Source organism: Apteryx mantelli, chromosome 29, assembly GCF_036417845.1.
Source record: "Apteryx mantelli isolate bAptMan1 chromosome 29, bAptMan1.hap1, whole genome shotgun sequence".
NCBI classification, from domain to species: Eukaryota; Metazoa; Chordata; class Aves; order Apterygiformes; family Apterygidae; genus Apteryx; species Apteryx mantelli.
The window spans coordinates 1,100,026-1,118,096 of NC_090006.1; the positions used below are offsets into that span (position 1 = coordinate 1,100,026).

Genomic DNA, 18,071 nt, shown 5'->3' on the forward strand with positions numbered 1-18,071 from the left:
TCCCCATCATGGATTCCCATCACCCCCAGGGGTGGTGGCCCTGTCCCCATCGTGGGTCCCCATCACCCCCTGGGGACACGGCCTTGTCCCCATCACTGGTCTCTGTGACACCCCCCCCCCCATAGCCCTGTCCCTGTCATGGATCCTTGTCACCTCCCATGGCCCCTGTCCCCATCACGGGTCCCTGTCACCTCGCAGGGCTGGTGGCCCCGTCCCCATCACGGGTCCTCCATCAACCCCTGGCGACACAGCCCTGTCCCCATCACTGGTCTCTGTGACCCCTACCCCATGGTCCTGTCCCTGTCATGGATCCTTGTCACCTCCCATGGCCCCTGTCCCCTTCATGGGTCCCTGTCACCTCGCAGGGCTGGTGGCCCTGTCTCCATCGTGGGTCCCCATCACCCCCTGGGGACACGGTCGTGTTCCCATCACAGATCCCTGTCACACCCCCCCCCCATGGCCCTATCCCCATCCATGGGTCATCCCTCTCCCCATGGGGACACGGTCCTGTCCCTATCACAGGTCCCTGTCACCTCCCAGGGCTGGTGGCCCTGTCTCCATCGTGGGTCCCCATCACCCCCTGGGGACACGGTCGTGTTCCCATCACAGATCCCTGTCACACCCCCCCCCCATGGCCCTATCCCCATCCATGGGTCATCCCTCTCCCCATGGGGACACGGTCCTGTCCCTATCACAGGTCCCTGTCACCTCCCAGGGCTGGTGGCCCTGTCCCCATCATGGGTCCTCCATCACCCCATGGGGACACGGCCCTGTTCCCATCACAGGTCCCTGTCACCCCCCATGGCCCCCATCCCCATCACGGGTCCCTGTCACCCCCAGGGGTGGTGGCCCTGTCCCCAGCACAGTCCCCATCACCCCCGGCTCACGGAGCCTGGGAAACTGTGGGAAAAACGGGGCCACTTGTCACCCGAACGGGACCGAAAAGGCCCCCAAAAGGCAGCGCTTTCCCCCTGACTCACGACGCTGATGTTTTAAACACCTTGTGGGCTGGCAGCGAAAATTGGCCTTTAAGTGCCGCCGAGAGCTTTTATCCCTTAAAAGTTGTCTCCTAGGGAAAAAAAAAAATATATATATATATATATCTTAAAAAAAAAAAAAAAGTCCCCAAAGTGACAGTTTGACTTATTTACTTCGTAGGGAAAAGAGGAGGGAGAGAGGAGGAGGGTAGGGAGACGTGGTGCCTCAATAAATTCGGGGGGGGGGGGTCGCACCTCCATCAGGGATCCAGGACTTTTCCCCTTTTTTCTCACTTTTTTCCAGCCCGGACGTAGGATTTCTGGCACCTACAGAAACCCCGAAAATAGCCAAATTCACCCCGTTCCCGCGCTGCAGGTGCTTCGCGCTTCAGCCGCCTCCCGGCCCCGGCGATCGTCTCCCTCCGACCCATCACCAAAACGTGAAGATTTCAGACTTTCATCCTTCTTTTTTTTAATTTTATTTTTTTTAATGTTTTCCGCATAAAGTGCCCGTTCCGGCTTTTAATCTCCCCAAATTGCGCAGCAGCAGCAGCAGCAGCAGCGAGTTTCTGCGATGGTGGCTATGGTTACCGTATCTTCCCTTCCCCGGCTTTTAGTACGCTGCCGTTAAACCGAAATACAAATAAAGAGCTTTCGCAAGCCCCGAGGAGCCGTTCCCAGAGCCTTATTTTTAAATTCGGATGGAAACGAATCGTTTTTTTCCCCCCCCCCTCGCAAAAAAGTCCAAAAAAATAAAAGGCAAAAAAATAAATAAATAAAAGCAAGCCGAGGAGGGAGAAGGCGCCTAGATGATTTAATTCGTTTTCTGTTGTAATTATCTCCGGGTTGATTTGCCGATCCGGGCGGGGAGGGTGATGGAGGAGTTGTGATTTAGTCCGGGAGCCTCCCGCACCCGGAGCCAGGATGCACAGCTGGAGCCAGCTGCGAAATGCGTTTCCTCCCGTGGGAAGGAGGGAAAAAAAGAAAACCCCAAAAAAACCCCAGTTCTCCGCAGCAACCCGCGGCACGGTCCGCCCGGCTCTTGAATTTTGGGATTTTTTTTGGGGGGGAAGCCATGTCGAAAGAAGCAACCCAAAAATGCCGGCTGCGGGATAGTAGAGAGCGGCTCGAGGCCGCGAGGCTGAGACCTGGCAGGAATTCATTGCATGGCACGCGCCCCCCGCTCCGAGCATCATCCAGGCTGAACGCGAGCGCTCGCGATGCTTGCAGCCGGCTCGCCGGCCCTTTCCCAGCCCAGTTTAAGGGAGCGCGCCCATACTGGTACCAGTTTGGGCCCCGCATGAAGCCGGGGGTCAAATCCCAGTAAGGAGGAAAAACCTCCCGGCTGGAGCTGGACCAACCCTGGTTGCTCGGGAAAGGGCTGGAAAACAAGCAATTAACATTTCCGCCCAATTAACCGCTCTCTCCCGGCGCTTCCCGATGGGAATTTATTAGGAGGGAGGCAGTGGGAATGTGGGAGGGGGTCAGCGACCCACTGGGCTTCAAGCCGGCGGCCGAATTGGGCCACAGCTTCGGCCAAGCCGAGGAGGAGGAGGAGGAGGCAGGAAAATTCCCGGCTCGCCGGCGCTAACGGGAGGCAGACGGCCGGCGACGCTCGGCGGATAAGGGAGCGCCCGGCGCGGCCCTCGGCAATCATTAACCGGGCGGCAAACAGCGGCACAGGGAAAAAAAGGAGGGCAAACCGGAGCTGGGAGGCCCCCGAAACCGGTTCCGCAGAGCAAAAAACACGCGTTAATGTGTGGGAATTATTAATCGTGCATAGATTTGGGAAGTTAACAATGCAGCGGGACCGGCGTGGGGAAAAAAGGCTCCTACGGGCATTCCCGCCTGGCAGTTTTAGCCCTTTTCCCGCAAAAACGCCCGGGCAATGCGGCTCAACCTATATCATCCCGCGGGTGGACGCGGGGCGCCACCGGCTTCCGTCGCTTTTCGTTTGGGGCTGATTAACTCGCCCATGGGGTGGAGGAGCATGGAAGCGTTTCGGAGCCGCCCCGGAGCTGGGAAATGGTTCGTTAGCTTTAATTCCCGGGGGGAAAAACAAGGCGAATTTGGACAGGTTTTTTTCTTTTTTTGCAGCAAGCCCGGCTAACTGGAATATAGGGGGGAATCAGGTGCAGGGGGATGCACGGGATCGTGTCCAGTCCCACGGGAACATGCCCAGCCCCACAGGACCATGTCCAGCCCCATATGACCGTGCCCAGCCCCACAGCACCATGCTCAGACCCACAGGACCATGCTCAGACCCACAGGACTATGTCCAACCCCACAGGACCATGCCCAGCCCCACAGGACCACGCTCAGCCCCACGGGATGGTGCCCAGCCCCACAGCACCATGCCTAACCCCACAGGACCATGCTCAGCCCCACATCACCATTCCCAGCCCCACAGTACCACACTCAGCCCTACAGTACCACACTCAGCCCCACAGGACCACGCTCAGCCCCACGGGACCATGTCCAGCCCCATATGACCATGTACAGCCCCACAGGACCAAGCCCAGCCCCACGGGACCATGCTCAGCCCCACAGGACCACACTCAGCCCCACAGCACCATGCCCAGCCCCACAGCACCACACTCAGCCCCACAGGACCACACTCAGCCCCACAGCACCATGCCCAGCCCCACAGCACCACACTCAGCCCCACAGGACCACACTCAGCCCCACGGTACCATGCCCAGCCCCACGGGACCGCACTCAGCCCCACAGAACCACACTCAGCCCCACAGAACCATGCTCAGCCCCACAGGACCATGCCCAGCCCCACAGAACCACACTTAGCCCCACAGGACCATGTTCAGCCCCACAGCACCATGCCCAGCCCCACAGAACCACACTCAGCCCCACAGGACCACACTCAGCCCCACGGTACCATGCCCAGCCCCACGGGACCGCACTCAGCCCCACAGAACCACACTCAGCCCCACAGAACCATGCTCAGCCCCACAGGACCATGCCCAGCCCCACAGAACCACACTTAGCCCCACAGGACCATGTTCAGCCCCATGGGACTATGTCCAGCCCCATATGACCATGTCCAGCCCCGTAGCACCATGCTCAGCCCCACAGCACCATGCTCAGCCCCACAGCACCACGCTCTGCCCCACGGGACGGTGCCCAGCCAGCGATGTGCGCCGCAGCCCGGCGGGAGGTGCGCGGGCCGCCAGCTCCCGGCGCCGAGAGCCGCGGCCGGCAGCCGGGTCTGGCTCGGGGCCTCCCGACCCCTGGCCGCGGCTCTCCTGGCCGGTGGCCAGCAGCTCGGCGCGCGCTGCCAAGCGGCGCTGGCTCCGTTCGCACGCCCCGCGCCCCGCCGGCGCTCACCCCGAGCAGCGTCCCGGTGCGCCCCAGGCAGGACGCGCTGTGCTCCGGCCCCGCGCGCCAACGGCCACCGGCCCGGCCGCTCCGAGGGGGAGGACGAGGCGGGTGGAGGCTGGGAAAAGGCTGCCCGAAAGTTCAGCCGATTTGGGGCCGGCCAGAAGCGAGGTCCCCAGCGGGATGGGGAGATGGAGAGGTGGTGGCCCTGCTCCATCACGGCGAGGATGAGCCCTGGCCCCACGGGGCTGGCTTTCCTGCTTGGACATCCGGTGTCCCCAAGCGCTCGGCTTGTCCCCTACACGCCTGGGTCCTCACATCGGGTGGGAATGGCCTGAGCAGTCTCCCCACGTGATTTAAAGCCCATGGTGATGCACGGATGGTGGGCCAGGAGGGGTTGGGGGGTCTGAGCTAAGGTTGGCTTGGAAAAGTGTGGGTCCCAGGGTACCGACATGGGTGGCGAGGCACTGATGTGGGTCACTGTAGACCAGTGTGGGTCACCATGTACCGAGTGGGGGCCCACCATGCACTGGTGTGGGTCATGATGCATTGACGTGGGTTGCGATGCAGCATCATGAGTCACGATACACTGGTGCATGGCATGATGCAGCAGTGTGGGTCACCATACAGACGTGTGGGGTACAATGCACTGGTGTGGGTCAGGATGCACCAGTGTGGGTCACCATACACTGGTGTGGGTCATGGTACACCATCACAAGTCATGGTGCACCAGTGTGGGTCACCATACACTGGTGTGGGTCACAACGCACCATCATGATACACCTGTGCGGGTCACGAGACACCATCATTAACACACTCTACACCAACATGGGTCACAACGTCCCATCACTGAGTCATGATACTCCCGTGCGGGTCATGATGCTCCCATGTGGGTCGTGATACCCTGGTGTGGGGCACAATACACCGTCACAAGTCACAACGCACCTTCATGAGCCACAACCCATGAGCGTGGCTCACCAAACCACACCGGCAACCACAGTGCCCCACTCCGAGTCACGACTACCCTGCCAGGAGCCACCCCACACCGCTGTGGGTCGCAATGCGCCAAAATGGCTCACGAGACACCAGTCCAAGTCCCGATAAACTGCTGTGAGTCATGAGACACCACCATGAGTCATGTGGGGGTCACAATACACCGATGTGGGTTGCGAGACACTGCCCTGAGGCTCGGCCAGGCTGGGACAACCCAAAAGGGGGACAGAGGGGACACATGGGAACACCTGCGCCCCATAACCACCTCGTGCGGTGCCCATGGGCCTGACGCACAACCCTCTATTAGACACCAGAGAATCCACACCACCCTGCTGGACTGGGGACGACCGAGGCAGGGCGCTCCTGACGTGGGTGGCCGGCGCCGCGGTTCGTTCCCGTCCCCCAGCACGGCCTCCCACCCTCGTCCAGTTTAACGTTCTCGGGGCCGCGGCATCAGCGCGCGGGGTCGAGGCCTGCGGGAAGCAGCTCGGGGCTGCTGGAGAAATTCGGTTTATTCTTCGGGGAAAGGAGGGGGGGTACATTTTTTTTTTCGTGCGCTGCCATAAATAACTGATCCCGACCCTTCAAAACATTTTGTTCCCACTCTCGCTGCAAACATTCCTCCCGGCCGCTCGCTTCCCAGGACGGCGACCCGGAGCCATCCATCAAACAGCCAAAAAGTGGCTGCAGGTCTCAGTAAATAAATCAGCGCCCGGGGTGGCCTCCGACGTTCCGCTCCATGCCCGGCGGGGGGGGCGAAGAGACTCCCCCCATCGCAGGGGGAAAAACGGCTTTTCCCGGCACCCACCCCAGAAAGCATCCTCCGGCCCCCAAATCCCCACTCGACCCGGTCGAAAGCGGCGAGGAGAAAGTGAAGTTTTCTTATTAGAAAATATCTTTTATTGTTAAAAGGCCTGTGGCCGGCCGGGGCTGCGGCACCCACCGACCTCATCCTGGGGGGTTCTGGGGTGGCCCCCCCCCCCCGGACTCTGGAAAGAGGGAGGAGGGGAAAAAGCAGGTTTCCCTGTGGTTTGGGAACATCTCTTGCAGGATGGGGGTGGAGAGGAGGGAGAAGGACCCGCTAAACCCGCTGTAATGCGCCAACATATGCCCCCCGCCATGAGCTCCGGGGTTTCCGTAGCCGAAATCGCCCTACGGAGAGTGTTTCGCTCCAGGGAGGAAAAGGAGGGAGGGAAGGAGATGAGGAGGAGCCAGCCCAGGAGACAAGCTGGAAAAGTGGGGTCCCACAGGGTGGGTAGCCTTGGGGTCCTGCGTGGCAGTGCATCTGCCCGCTCCTGGGCTCTGCTCTCCACCGGGAATGCAGGGAAGGATGAATGGGACACCAGAGAAAAAAAGGGATGGAGAAAGTAGGGAGAAGGAGAGATGGAGACGGGAGAAAAAGGATGGGGCCAGAGGATGGGAAAATCCTCCCCGAATGCCATTGATCGAGGGGTCGGAGATGAGGCTCGCAGCCAAAGGATGGAGAGGAAGCCAATTTGGGCTGCGGGGTTTCAAGACCCCAAAAAGAGGTGGGGGGACCAACCTGTCCTCACTTCTCCAGCCCTGGTGGGGAGGAAGGGGCTGGACCGCGCGCCGCCAACCACCCCACCCCACCTCGGCACCCCTCACCAGGCCGTCCGGGCCCAGCGGCGGCAAAGGATGCGGCGGAAAGCCTTGCGGAAGTCCTGGTTGAAGATGGTGTAGATGACGGGGTTGAGGGAGCTGTTGCAGTAGCCGATCCAGAAGAAGAATTGGAAGACGCTGTCGGGGACCTTGCAGTGCTCAGGGCAGATAGCACCCAGGCTGTAGAGGAAGAAAAAGGGGAACCAGCAGAGCACGAAGACGCCGATGACCACGGCCAGCACGAAGGTGAAGCGCTTCTCCCGGTTGAGCTGTGCCTTCTTCCTCCAAGGGCTGGTGCTCAGCGTCGGCGCCTGCTGCACCAGCACCACCCGCCCTGTGCCCGTGGCCAGCGTGTCCATGGGGCGCCCGTCGCCCGTTGGGTGCCCATTGGGCTGCGGGGATGGCTCTGCACTGGGTTCCCCCGGTGAGGGCTGGCCAGGGCTGGGGGTCGCTGGCGGCTCCTCGGGACTCAGCAGGGAGGTCCGGTCTGCTGGCACAGGAAGGTTCCCTGGCTGTTCTCCATCTCCTGAGTGTCCGAGTGGTTTGGTGGCGCCATCGGAGGCCGTGGTTTGGGTTGATGGCCCTGGGGGTTTGGCCTCCTTGGGCTTGCTCTGGTGGGAGCCGTGGCGGTGGCGGCGCTTGGCGATCAGGTAGATGCGCAGGTACACGAGGATCATGATGAGACACGGCGCAAAGAAGGAGCCGATGCTGGAGGAGAGGATGTACCAAGCCTCTTCGTTGAGCTTGCACTGCGGCTGCCCGCCGAGAGTGTCCTTCTTCTCGCCCTTGTAGACAAGGGGTGGGAGGGAGATGATGGCCGCGATCATCCAGACGATGAAGATGCTGCACTTGATGCGGCGCGGCGTGCGTTTGGTGTTATATTCAATGGCGCGGCTCACAGACCAGTAGCGGTCGAGGCTGATGGCGCAGAGGTGCACGATGGACGAGGTGCAGAAGAGCACGTCCAAGGCCAGATAGATCTCACACCACGTCTTCTGGAAGTACCAATAACCCATGAGCTCATTGGCAAGGGAGAAGGGGATGATGAGGGTGGCCACCAGGATGTCTGCGGCCGCCAGTGACACGAGGAAGAGGTTCTGGGGCGCCCGCAGCGAGCGGCTGGTCAGCACGGCGATGATCACCAGCATGTTGCCCAAGATGGTGAAGAGCACCAGGAAGGTGACGGCAGCTGCGATGGCCGCGGTGGCTTGGACTGAGTAGCCCCCGGGGCTGGTCATGGCCCCAGTGCAGCCCTGCCTTATGCGGGGTCTGGCTACTGGTGCTCAGCAGCCCCCCAGGGTGCAGGCTGTGGGGCGGGAGGAGGAGGCTGGAGGGTGCTGGGGGGCCATGGCCCCACTTGCCATGCTGCTGGTCTGGCTGTTTGCACTTCCTGGGGGGCCCTGGGGCTGCCTGCACTCCTGTCCGGAGTCCCTAGTGCTGCCTGCCCTGCGCTGCCTGTGTTCCTGCCCAGTGTCCCTAGAGCTGCCTGCCCTGCACTGCCTATGGTCCCTAGAGCTGCCTGCACCCGTCCCCGGTGTCCCTAATGCTGTCTGCCCTGCCTGTACCCCTGCCCAGTGTCCCTAGAACTGCCTGTCCTGCACTGCCTGTGCCCTGCCCTGTGCTGCCTACGGTCCCTAGAGCTGCCTGCCCTGCCTGCGCCCCTGCCCAGTGTCCCTAGAGCCGCTTGTCCTGAGCTATTTGTGCTGCCTGCGCCCTGCCCGGTGTCCCTAGAGCTGCCTGTCCCGAGCTAACTGTGTTGCCTGCGCCCTGCCCTGTGTCCTTATTGCTGCCTGCCCTGCGCTGCCAGTCGCTGCCTGCACCCCTGCCCGGTGTCTCTAGTGCTGTCTGCACCCTGCCCAGCGCTGCCTGCACCCCTGCCCGCACCCCTGCCTTGCCTTGCCCTGCCCTGCCCTCCCCGCACCCCAGCACCCCTGCCTGCACCCCCGGTGCCGATGCCCCGCGCCGCGCGTCCCTGCCTGCTGGTGCCGGTGCCAGTGCCGGTGCCGGTGCCGGTGCCGCCGGGCTCCGCGATGCCGGGCGCAGCCTCCGCGGGGTTTTAAGCGGGCGCGGGAGGGGTTTGCGCCGCCGCCACCTCCCCGGGGGCGGAACGGGGCGGCCCCGCGGGGAGGAGCCGCGGCCCCGGAGGTGTCGTGAGTTGCGGCGGGCTCAGCGCAGGGCCTCGCAGGGGCCGAGTCGAGCTGGGGTCCCCCCCACGCACCCGCCGGCCCCGAGCCGGACACAGAGCACGGGGGCCAGCCGGGACCCACTTCCCACGGAGCTGCTCACCCGCTGCCGGGGCCGTGGGGACCACGAGCCACCCCCGGCCCACGCGGTGGCCGGAGCATGATCCACTGCAGCCTCCGGGCAGCGAGAGCGAATTAACTGCGTTTTCCCCCCAGCTTCTCTCTCCTGCGGCCCTTCACGGCTCCGAGTCCGGTGGCGTCCCTTGCTCGGTGCTGGCATCCCCTGTGCGGCACCCGCATCCCTTTGCGGAACCTATAGCCTCTGTTCTTCCTCCTCCTCCTCCTCACTGCTGCCTTTGCACCCCCTCACCGGCCCCCCAAAGCCCTGGGGAGCAGGAGCTGTCCCCGCTGCCCAGCCGGGTTATTTGGGGCCGCGCAAAGCCCTCGAGACCAAAACAGCTCTGGCAGCTCCCATTCCCGCACTGGAGCCGCTTCCGCCCGACAGCTCCGGGCAGATGAGTCACAGTGGGAATTGCCTCCTCTTCCTCTCCCTGCAAACGGCCTCGCAAACAAAACCAGCCTCGAGCGGAAAAACACGGCGCTTCCCGGCACGGCAAGGAGGGAGAGGAGCCGGCCCTGTGCGGCGGGCAAGGAATCTCAGGGAAGTTTTTCCCAGGGAAACCGAGGCCGGTGCAAGGCTGAGCTGGTGCGTTTCTGCCAGTGAGGCTGGAGGGATTTCGGTGCCTCCGCTGGCACCCGGCATGCTTGGAGCCTGCTGCATGCGGAGGGGAGGCCACAGGTCCAAAAGGGCAAGTGAAACGAAGGCAATAATTAATGGGTAGAAATAATTAGTGGCCGCTCACAGCGAGGCGATTCCTGATTTCACCCGCTGGGAAAGCACCATTCCCACGCCGGGGCCGGGATACCCAACCCCGGAGCGGCCTCGGGACGAGGCACAACGGACGGAGGCAGCGAGGCTTGGCCCTTCTCCCTGCCTGCCGGAGCCGTCCGCATCCCCTGCCCAAGATTTGGTCACTTCACAGCCCCTCGCTTCGCTCCAGCTCTTTTTTCCCTTTTTTTCCCTTTTTTTCTTTTAAAAAAAAGGCTACCTGTGTTACGGCACCTCGGTTGCATTTTCCAGTCCCCATCACCGAGCTGTCACGAACCCCTTCACTTTTCCACGTGGGATAAGGGCATGAGTCAGCCGCGCAGCGCTGCTCGGGAGCATCGTGCTCCATTGTCTCTCCGGCTCCTCGATTTCGGTTGCGAAAAGACACCTTTTGTCTGCAACTCCGGTCTTTTGAGGGGGTTTTTGTTGCGTTTCTTTCTTTTTTCCTCTTTCTTTTTGGAGGGTTGAAGATGCTTTCGGAACATTTCTAAGCACCTGCTGCTGCCGGCTCACGCCGGGCGCGTAGCAACCGTTACTGCTCCGAGCTCCTTTCCTCTCCCCATGCTGTCGGCTGCTACGGATCTGCTTTTGCCAGGACACGGACCTGCCGCCGCTTCTCTCCTCCCCATCCCAGGGATGCTGCAAGAGCTGGAGAGTGCCAAGACCCCTGGTGCCGCAGCCACCTCCGAGCTTCATCGCACCGACTCCGGCGGTGCCGCGCGCCCGGGAACGGAGCTAGGACAAAACCGAGCTTTCAGCGTCCGTGCGTGCAGAGGTTTCGGGAGAGGGACAGCGATCCTTGCTGCCCCGCCGTCCGCGTGCAATGGGTCACACCGTGCCGAGCCGCCCGGGTACGATCCTTTCTCCACTCCCTCCGGTAGAAATCTCGCCCCCGTCCATCCATAGACACCGTAAGCAAACACAAATCAGAAAGGCTTTGGTATGCCGAGGAAAGCAGTTTTTCCCCCCTTTTCTTAGCAAAATATTTAGGTACAAACACACGGTAACACACACACGGGGGTTCACGAGCGCTCCCCAAATCCTGGGACGCACACGCGGCCGACAAGCTGCCACCCGCTGCCCGAACCACAGCAGCTCGACCGCGTTCACGCCCCTAGCACGCCATCGACGCAAAACAACGTGCCTTAGCCCACGGCTAAGGTTTTGGGACCTTCCCCGTGCTGCTGGAGCAGCGATTCGGGAGCCCCTGCGAGAGGGGAGGAACTCCAGACTCTCTTACTGCCGGGGTCCCATCCGGATCTCCAGTGGCCACATCCCGAGGGCGACAAGGAGGCAGACAGCAGCAGCCCCAGTGACCGATTTTTTTCCAGACCAATTCCTTGCTCTTGGATAGGGAGTGCTGCCGTCTAGCTGGTGGGAACGTGACAAGCGGCAGGTCCAAGTCCTGCTGCTGCGCTCCAACTCCGGCCCTCAGCCCGCCTGGAGCGTCACTCAACTTTCCCGATGCGGTAAACACCCCGAAGACAGATGGGGAGATTCGGGACAGCCAGGCAGACACGGATCCAATCCCAATCCAAGGCTGGGGGGGCTAAGAAAACCCACCCGCTCTGCCTCTTTCGCAAGTCTCCTCGTGGAGATTTCTACCTGGAAAGAGCCGAAGCCCGCGGATCGCTCCTGCTGCCGCCCTGCACGGCTGTCCCACGGGGCTCGGCACTGAGCACCGCTGAGAAACCGCGGCTGGGATGTTTGTAGGGAGAGAGAGGGGTGGAAAAAAAACAAGGTTGCCCTTTCTACAGGTTCGGGGCAAAAATCTACCCTCTACCGACTGCCCTAAGTTCGGTCCCAGACTCTTCTCCCGCCACGTTTCTCACCGTCTCCGAGCCAGCAGCTACCTCTCAGCCAGAGGCGCTGCTCCACGTCTACCATCTTGACCCACGCAGTCCTTTCCAAGCCCCCCCCTAACCGGAGAGGCCGCGGCCAGGCAAGCTCCGACAGCTGCGCTGCGAGCAGGATTCCTGCAGCGGGTTTTCCCTGGCTTCAGACCAGTCGAGCTTCTCCTTCCAGCTCGACCTGCAGGTCACAAACGCCTGTGAAGTTTATCTCTTTGCTGGCCTGGCTGCTAGCGACAGAGCCGACGTTGCCGGAAGGAGGGAACGGGTGCTGGATGCCGTCTGCCAGCGTCGCGAGGCTTCGGTTCATGTAGGTCTCCAAGGATTTCAGGAGTTGCTTCGGTTTCTTTTTGGTGAACGACTCCAACTCTGGAAGAGTCAAAGCAAAAAACGTGAAAGCAGAAAGACCGCGTGGTCCGCGCGGTCTCAGGGGTGCGGCGCGGAAGGGTTTTACCACGTATCTGCAAGCTTTATTTCTGGCGTCTCAACATTACCATCACCACCCCCTTCCGGAATGGGCACGACCGCGTTTTGCTCAGGAGAGGCTGCACTTGGCATGAGAAAGCAGGAAAAAAAAAAACCCTCGCCAAAAACCCTTGGCCAAACTCAGCGTCTCAGCCTGACCTCACACCAGATCCCCCCTCCCGGCCCGATCCCCCCGGAGGGGAAAAAACCCAGAGCCGCAGGGGAAGCGGGGAGGGCGAAGCGCGAGCCCAGCCGCAACAGCTGGAGCCCGTTTGAAGAGGGAGCCATTAGCGCAGCTCGTCCGTCTGTTTACAGCGGGCCCATCTTCTCCGGGGTAAACAACCCCGCTGTTTGATTTAGCGCTTACTGGGAAAAAGCACGGCGTCGGCAGCTCCGCTTAGAGCCCGCGCTACGCTGCTTATGCAACCGCGCGCTGTAGCGCATTAGCAAACCCGTAGCGACGGGCGCTCGGGGGTAAGAAACGTCCCAGTTTGGTTCCCCAAGCTACCGTGACACAACACCCCTCTGAACCGGGACTTATCTAATATCTGAGATGCAAAGAGGGGGAAAAAAACCCACAGGGCGCTAATATATTCATTATCGTTCTCGATAGAAAGTAAATCCCGGTGTGATATTAAGGGATGAGCAAGGGTTTGGGCCTTCCGTGCGTTTCACCCCTACCCGTTAGTCCTAGCGGGCTACGAAGGTCCTCACGCGCGGCAAAGCGCACCAAAACCAGGCCACGACGGTCCTTCAGACCAGGCTTATTTCCCTCGCGTGGGGAAAGGGAGGCAAAGCGCAGGGAAACGCACCCTTTAGCAGGAAGTCCGAGTCGGCGACCGTCTTGCGCTGCGCTTTCCAGACGCCGTAGAGACGCAGGAAGGCCGCCACGTACACGTCGTTCAGCACCACGATGACTTGCTGCCTGCGGTTGCACTCCCTGAAAAGGGCCAGAGGGCAGGCTCAGCCGACGGACACCCGTGTGCCGCAGCAAGACGCCGCGCGCCGCCCAACGGGAACCGCCGGCGGGGGCCGTTTCGCCTCTCTGCTGCCAGCACGCGGCGCGGTTGCCCCGACGGCGCGAGGATCCGGGCTGCCGCCAGCTGCTCGGCACCTCACCTGGAGAGACATTCCTCCCGCAGGGCCTGGATCACGATGCGAGTGATGTTCACCGACATGAGGCAGAAGGGGAAACTCTGCAAGGGAACCGGCGTTGCGTCAGCGCTGCCGCGAAAGGCCTCCTCTCCTCCAGCACATGGCCGAGGCCGCATCAGCGGCCCCGTTAGCTGCCTCGCTCCAGCACCGTGACGCCTACGGATTCACCTATCGGGACAACGGTACCGTGGACACAGGCTCAGACGGATGTCGTGGCTCAAACCAAGATTATATCCCGGTTAAAGCCAAACGTACCCAAGAGCGATACCCCAAGTCAAAAGCGAAAGGCTCTGCCCGCTCCCGTTTTCGTGCCGTGCTGTTCTCGGCTCATTAGCGTCACGACGCAGAGGTCAGTCGATATCAGAGTCCTATCGCGAACAGTCCCAGAGACCGCACCACCGAGCAAGCGGGCGCAGCGACAAGTCAAGGCCTTGCTTCGAAGAGAAGCCAGTTTTCGCGCTTACCTTTCCCCGAGCTTTAGGAATAAATAGGTAAATACCACCGCGGAGAGCAAGCAAAGAAGGTGGAAGGACGTGCCTGGGTTTCGTGCTGGGACAGCTTGAAAATCTTGTGAGCTAGAGGGAGCGTCTGCGAGTCCATGACAAAGTACAACATTTGCATTAAGCCCAGCATCCCCGTCCCTCGCAGGTCAGTCCCGGGATCGGCACCTTGAAGGTAAGGAGAGCCCGGTGAAGCGAGGGACTGCCTGGCCCACCCAAAGGCGCTCTCCAGTCGCCCGCCCTCTTCCGCGGGCTGGATGCACTTTGCCGCGGCCCTGGCATTTCGAGAGCAGGGGAATCACTGAAGTCTGGTGCCTTCAGGGATCACATCCCGGGTCAAAGCTTTGGGGCAATTCCTATGTCGGTGTCGGAGCCTCTCTTCCATGCGAGCAAGCACTCCCTCTCCTACCCACACACCTATTTCCCTCAAATCTCTAGGAATTAGTGTCTTCAAGCTCTACCCAGACCAAGCAGATCTGGCTGAAGCCAGTAAATTAATGCAGGGATGTTAAAACCAGTTGCGCCCTCGACACCGTAGAGGAGAGGGAGTCATTCGCCTTCCGTTGAAGTTTTTAGACGTCATTAAAAACCGGCCGATTTAACACACGAGCCAACCAGATGGAAAAACTCCCGCAAAGCGGCATTTGACAAGACAGAGGCCGCTTTAATCACGGCGGTTTTCTTACAAAGCAGCGGCTGAAAGCAACCTGCACCGCGACCTTAGCAACAGAGCCCCGACCAGGGCTTTGCTAATAAACCAACCCTCCAGAGATGCCTCATTAGCCCCAGAGATCGCTTGCTAATGAAAAGCATTAATAGCCCGGCAAAGCAGTTACACCGGTTAGTCCTCGTTACGCCAGCACCAGCTGGAGACAGGCAACGGTGCTGGGGCAGCAGCAGGCGTTGGCATATCAGCACCGGGCTAAACGGTCCAGGTGTTGCGCCGGCTGTGACAGCCGGCCAGGGCAGCAGCAGCTACAGCTCTGCTACCAAACGACAGCAGGAGCGGCGGGCGCACGAAGGGAACGAGCGCCTTTACACTCTCTTTGGATCCCACCTCCGGAGGAGGGCACGCGATCGGCGTGATCTCCCCGGCACAGACCCCAGCTCGCTCTCCGCCAGCCGTACCTTGAAAGCCGAGCTCTTCCCAGTGCGCCCCGTAGCGCGGGCAGCTCAACGTGGAGCGGGTGAGTTTCTTGTAAACGGTCTGCAGGATTCTCATGTGCACCGTCTCGTTGTTATCCAAGCCGCCTGGCGGAGAAAACACCCCTGAACACCTCTGCAACGCTGAGCGTCCCGCTTCCCTAACGAGCCACGGGGGGGAAAAGAACCACCACCAGCTGCAGGGCAGGTGTGTAAAGCTAGAATCCCACTGGAGACCAAGTCCCGCAGCCAAAAACTGCCTATATAAATAAGGAGAAAATGGAAGCCAAGCTTATCCTGCTGGAAGGGAGGAAAAAAAAAGTATTAGAGGTGCAGAAACAAAACTAGGGTATGGCAGACCGCACCGGGTACTGATTAACTTTGACATTGCGGAAGTTTTGCTAAACCGCTGGCCAAAGTAGCGCTGCCCAAGGAACCATGACCAGCACACAAACCGCTCGCACAGGCAAAGGTTTTCCTGCGCAAACGTGCTCGACGCGTGCGACACGCCACGGGCCAGCTAGAAATGACGGCTGTGCTCGACACGGACAATCTCCTACGCGAGGAGAGGAACAGCCAGGGCAGGACGCACGTTACACTGAGATACGGACAGAATTAACGTCTCACGAGTTTGCATCGCTGTCTGAAAGAGGAGACGGAGATCAGGAAGGGTTGTACGGCCCCCGAGCGCCTGCCCGGTATCGTGTCGCTCCCTCGCCGCGGGCGCAGGGCTAGTGTGGCAGAGGAGTCACCAGCAAAGAGGGGACAAGGGATTTGCGACCCTCTCCGCGGACGTCGCCAGTCGATGGAAGGGAATTCGCGAGTACGTCAGCGACAGGGGTGCAAAGGAGACACCCGGAAAGCGGAGAACACCTGCTCCGGGATGAGCAGGCTGCCACGGGATAAGCGGACAGACCACGCCGCGCTCCGAGATCCCCTCGGGTTGCTTCACGTGAACCCCGTGAGGGATCAGCAGCGATAAATCCGACGCTGCCTGGGCCGTGGTTTCGTACGGGGCTGCTTTTACGGAGCGGGAAGGGGATACTCACACTGGGCGATGGCGAGAGCCAGGTCCCGCTCTCCCTGCAGCTGCTGCTGGAGCCGCGGAGGGCCGAAAAGGAAGTGAACCAGTGCAGCCAGACCTCGTCTACGCACCGTCGCTCGGATCTTTTTCTGTAGAGAAGAAAACGCCCAAAGAAACAATCAGAGCGGGCCAGCGGCTTTGGGAATTGGCCACGAGAAAACCCAGCGGGCAGGCTGGGAAGGAAGGTGTCAGGAAGAGCCAAGCGGAAGGAAGAGGAAGCAAAGGGGAAGAGGGAAGCGCAAGACTGCACGGATGGGACAGAGCAAGAGGCAGAGAACAGGAACAACGCGGACAGAGCGGGAGGTCCCGAGTTGAGGCCTCAGCTCAGCTACTCGCCGCACGCTCTCGCGGAGGGCACCCATGGCTTCTCGGTGCTCCCACCTCCTAATTCCTAAAACTTCCCGGCGGGGACTAGCAAAACTGCAGCCACGCGGGCCGTGAAAGGGCCGGAACGCGCAGCCCCGCTCGTACCCTGCACTCGGAAAGATCTGCGGTCTGGAAGTGCTGCAGCGCTTCGTTGAAAGAGATCAGGGGCACGGGACCGGCCGATTCCTCCAGCAGCCCTGCAGAGAGGCACGGAACAGGATTACCTCTCCGGCGCAAGCTCTGCTCCGTGCTCCAGCTTCCCCGTGCCGAAAACGGTTCCTGCACGACACCGGAGTGGCAGCTCAGTCACGGGGGGGCGTCTACGCTCGCGTCTAAGTCGCTACGTATGGTAACAAAGCAGTAATGCTTGGGAATCGAGGGGAATAAAGTGCGTTTCCAGCTTGCTCCCTCTCCTTCTGCCCTTTCCTCAGCCCTCTGCCGTCTCCCAAAACCTTGTCCCAGCCGCACGCCCAGCTAGTCCCGGTCTCTGCGCTCTCTGGGGCTCCCTTTCCCTGCCCAGCTCTTCTCCGTCCAACGCTACGAACGATAACGAACCTCCTTCTCCCAAGACAGCAGCTGCTGTCATTAGCTGTACCTGACTGGATGTTTTCCACGGCTTCCCATTCCTCCTGGGCTCGCCGCCACTCCTCGCCGGGCTCTGCCGAGAGAAAGACACGCCGAAGGTTAGATTCGGCTGGACGACCCAGGATGGCGTCCGCTCGCTTCCTCCAGCGCTCGCCAGGACACCTAGGGAGGCAAAATTTCCCCTTTTGCTTCTTTTCGCTCGCTCGCCTCGCGGCTGCTCTTCCATCCTCTCCGGGACGAGCACAGCGGCTGCCAGCCACGGAGCTGCTCGGGGCCCTGCGAGCTCCCCAGACATTTCCGCCACTGAGGAACGAGAGGATAAATAAAGAAGAAGCAGAGCGAAAGCTTACCAGCTCCCGTAGGCTGGCCCGCTCCCCGCATAAGAGCCTGCAGGAGACTATTTTGTCCCAAAGCCAAGATCTGAGCGGAGAGAGAGAGACACAGCAGTCACCCAGCAGCGAAAAGAAGGGGGTAAAACACCAGGAAAACCCCCCCGAGCCCTCTGCAGGGAGGCGAGCCCAAAACCCTGAGCTTTTCCCCTTAGGGAATAAACGCCGGTCTCCGCTCGTGGACGGAGCCAGCCGTGAGCTCGTGAGCGGACGCGGTTTGGTTTTACCCCACCCTGTGCGTTACCGGCTCCGGCTTGCAGCCCATCAGCTGAGGGCGGGAAGGGGAAAAGCCCCGTAGAGCAAACGCTGCAGGAGTTACGGGCTGGAGGTGTGCGCAGATCTGCGTTCAGCCTGCATGAAAAAATAGTTATATATATACATATATGTATATATAATATTTAAGATGCAGTGCAAGGATGCGGGAGGCTGCGCTGCTCGTAACGCTCACGCCTGACACGCACCAGTTGGGAGGCGGCAGAAGCGGCTCGGCAGGCGTCCGCGGCGCCTCCGGTGCTGTCCCGCAGGGAGCAACGGGG

General features: G+C 61.0%; 2 protein-coding genes across 6 annotated transcripts; both read right to left on the reverse strand.

Moving 5' to 3' along the window:
* Positions 1-6,182: 6,182 nt before the first annotated feature.
* ADRA2B (adrenoceptor alpha 2B) lies at positions 6,183-8,783 on the reverse strand. The gene has a single exon (XM_067312405.1). It carries the CDS (start codon positions 8,162-8,164, stop codon positions 6,929-6,931), a length of 1,236 nt encoding a protein of 411 aa, XP_067168506.1. The 5' UTR covers positions 8,165-8,783; the 3' UTR covers positions 6,183-6,928.
* On the reverse strand, positions 7,911-17,870 carry ELMOD3 (ELMO domain containing 3). Of its 5 annotated transcripts, XR_010886538.1 has the most exons (11): positions 17,768-17,870; positions 17,497-17,566; positions 17,157-17,219; positions 16,667-16,758; positions 16,161-16,284; positions 15,097-15,219; positions 14,006-14,136; positions 13,433-13,509; positions 13,126-13,253; positions 10,219-12,217; positions 7,911-7,921 (listed from the first exon to the last, which is right to left on the reverse strand). XR_010886538.1 is itself a non-coding variant. In XM_067312417.1 (10 exons), exons 1-10 carry the CDS (start codon positions 17,798-17,800, stop codon positions 11,997-11,999), a joined length of 1,050 nt encoding a protein of 349 aa, XP_067168518.1. In that variant the 5' UTR covers positions 17,801-17,870; the 3' UTR covers positions 8,907-11,996. The 5 variants fall into 5 exon arrangements, 4 of the variants coding, with proteins under 4 accessions (XP_067168518.1, XP_067168516.1, XP_067168517.1 ...); XM_067312417.1 differs by lacking the exon at positions 7,911-7,921 and having other exon boundaries at positions 8,907-12,217; positions 17,780-17,870; XM_067312415.1 differs by lacking the exon at positions 7,911-7,921 and having other exon boundaries at positions 8,907-12,217.
* Between the last annotated feature and the right edge of the window lie 201 nt (positions 17,871-18,071).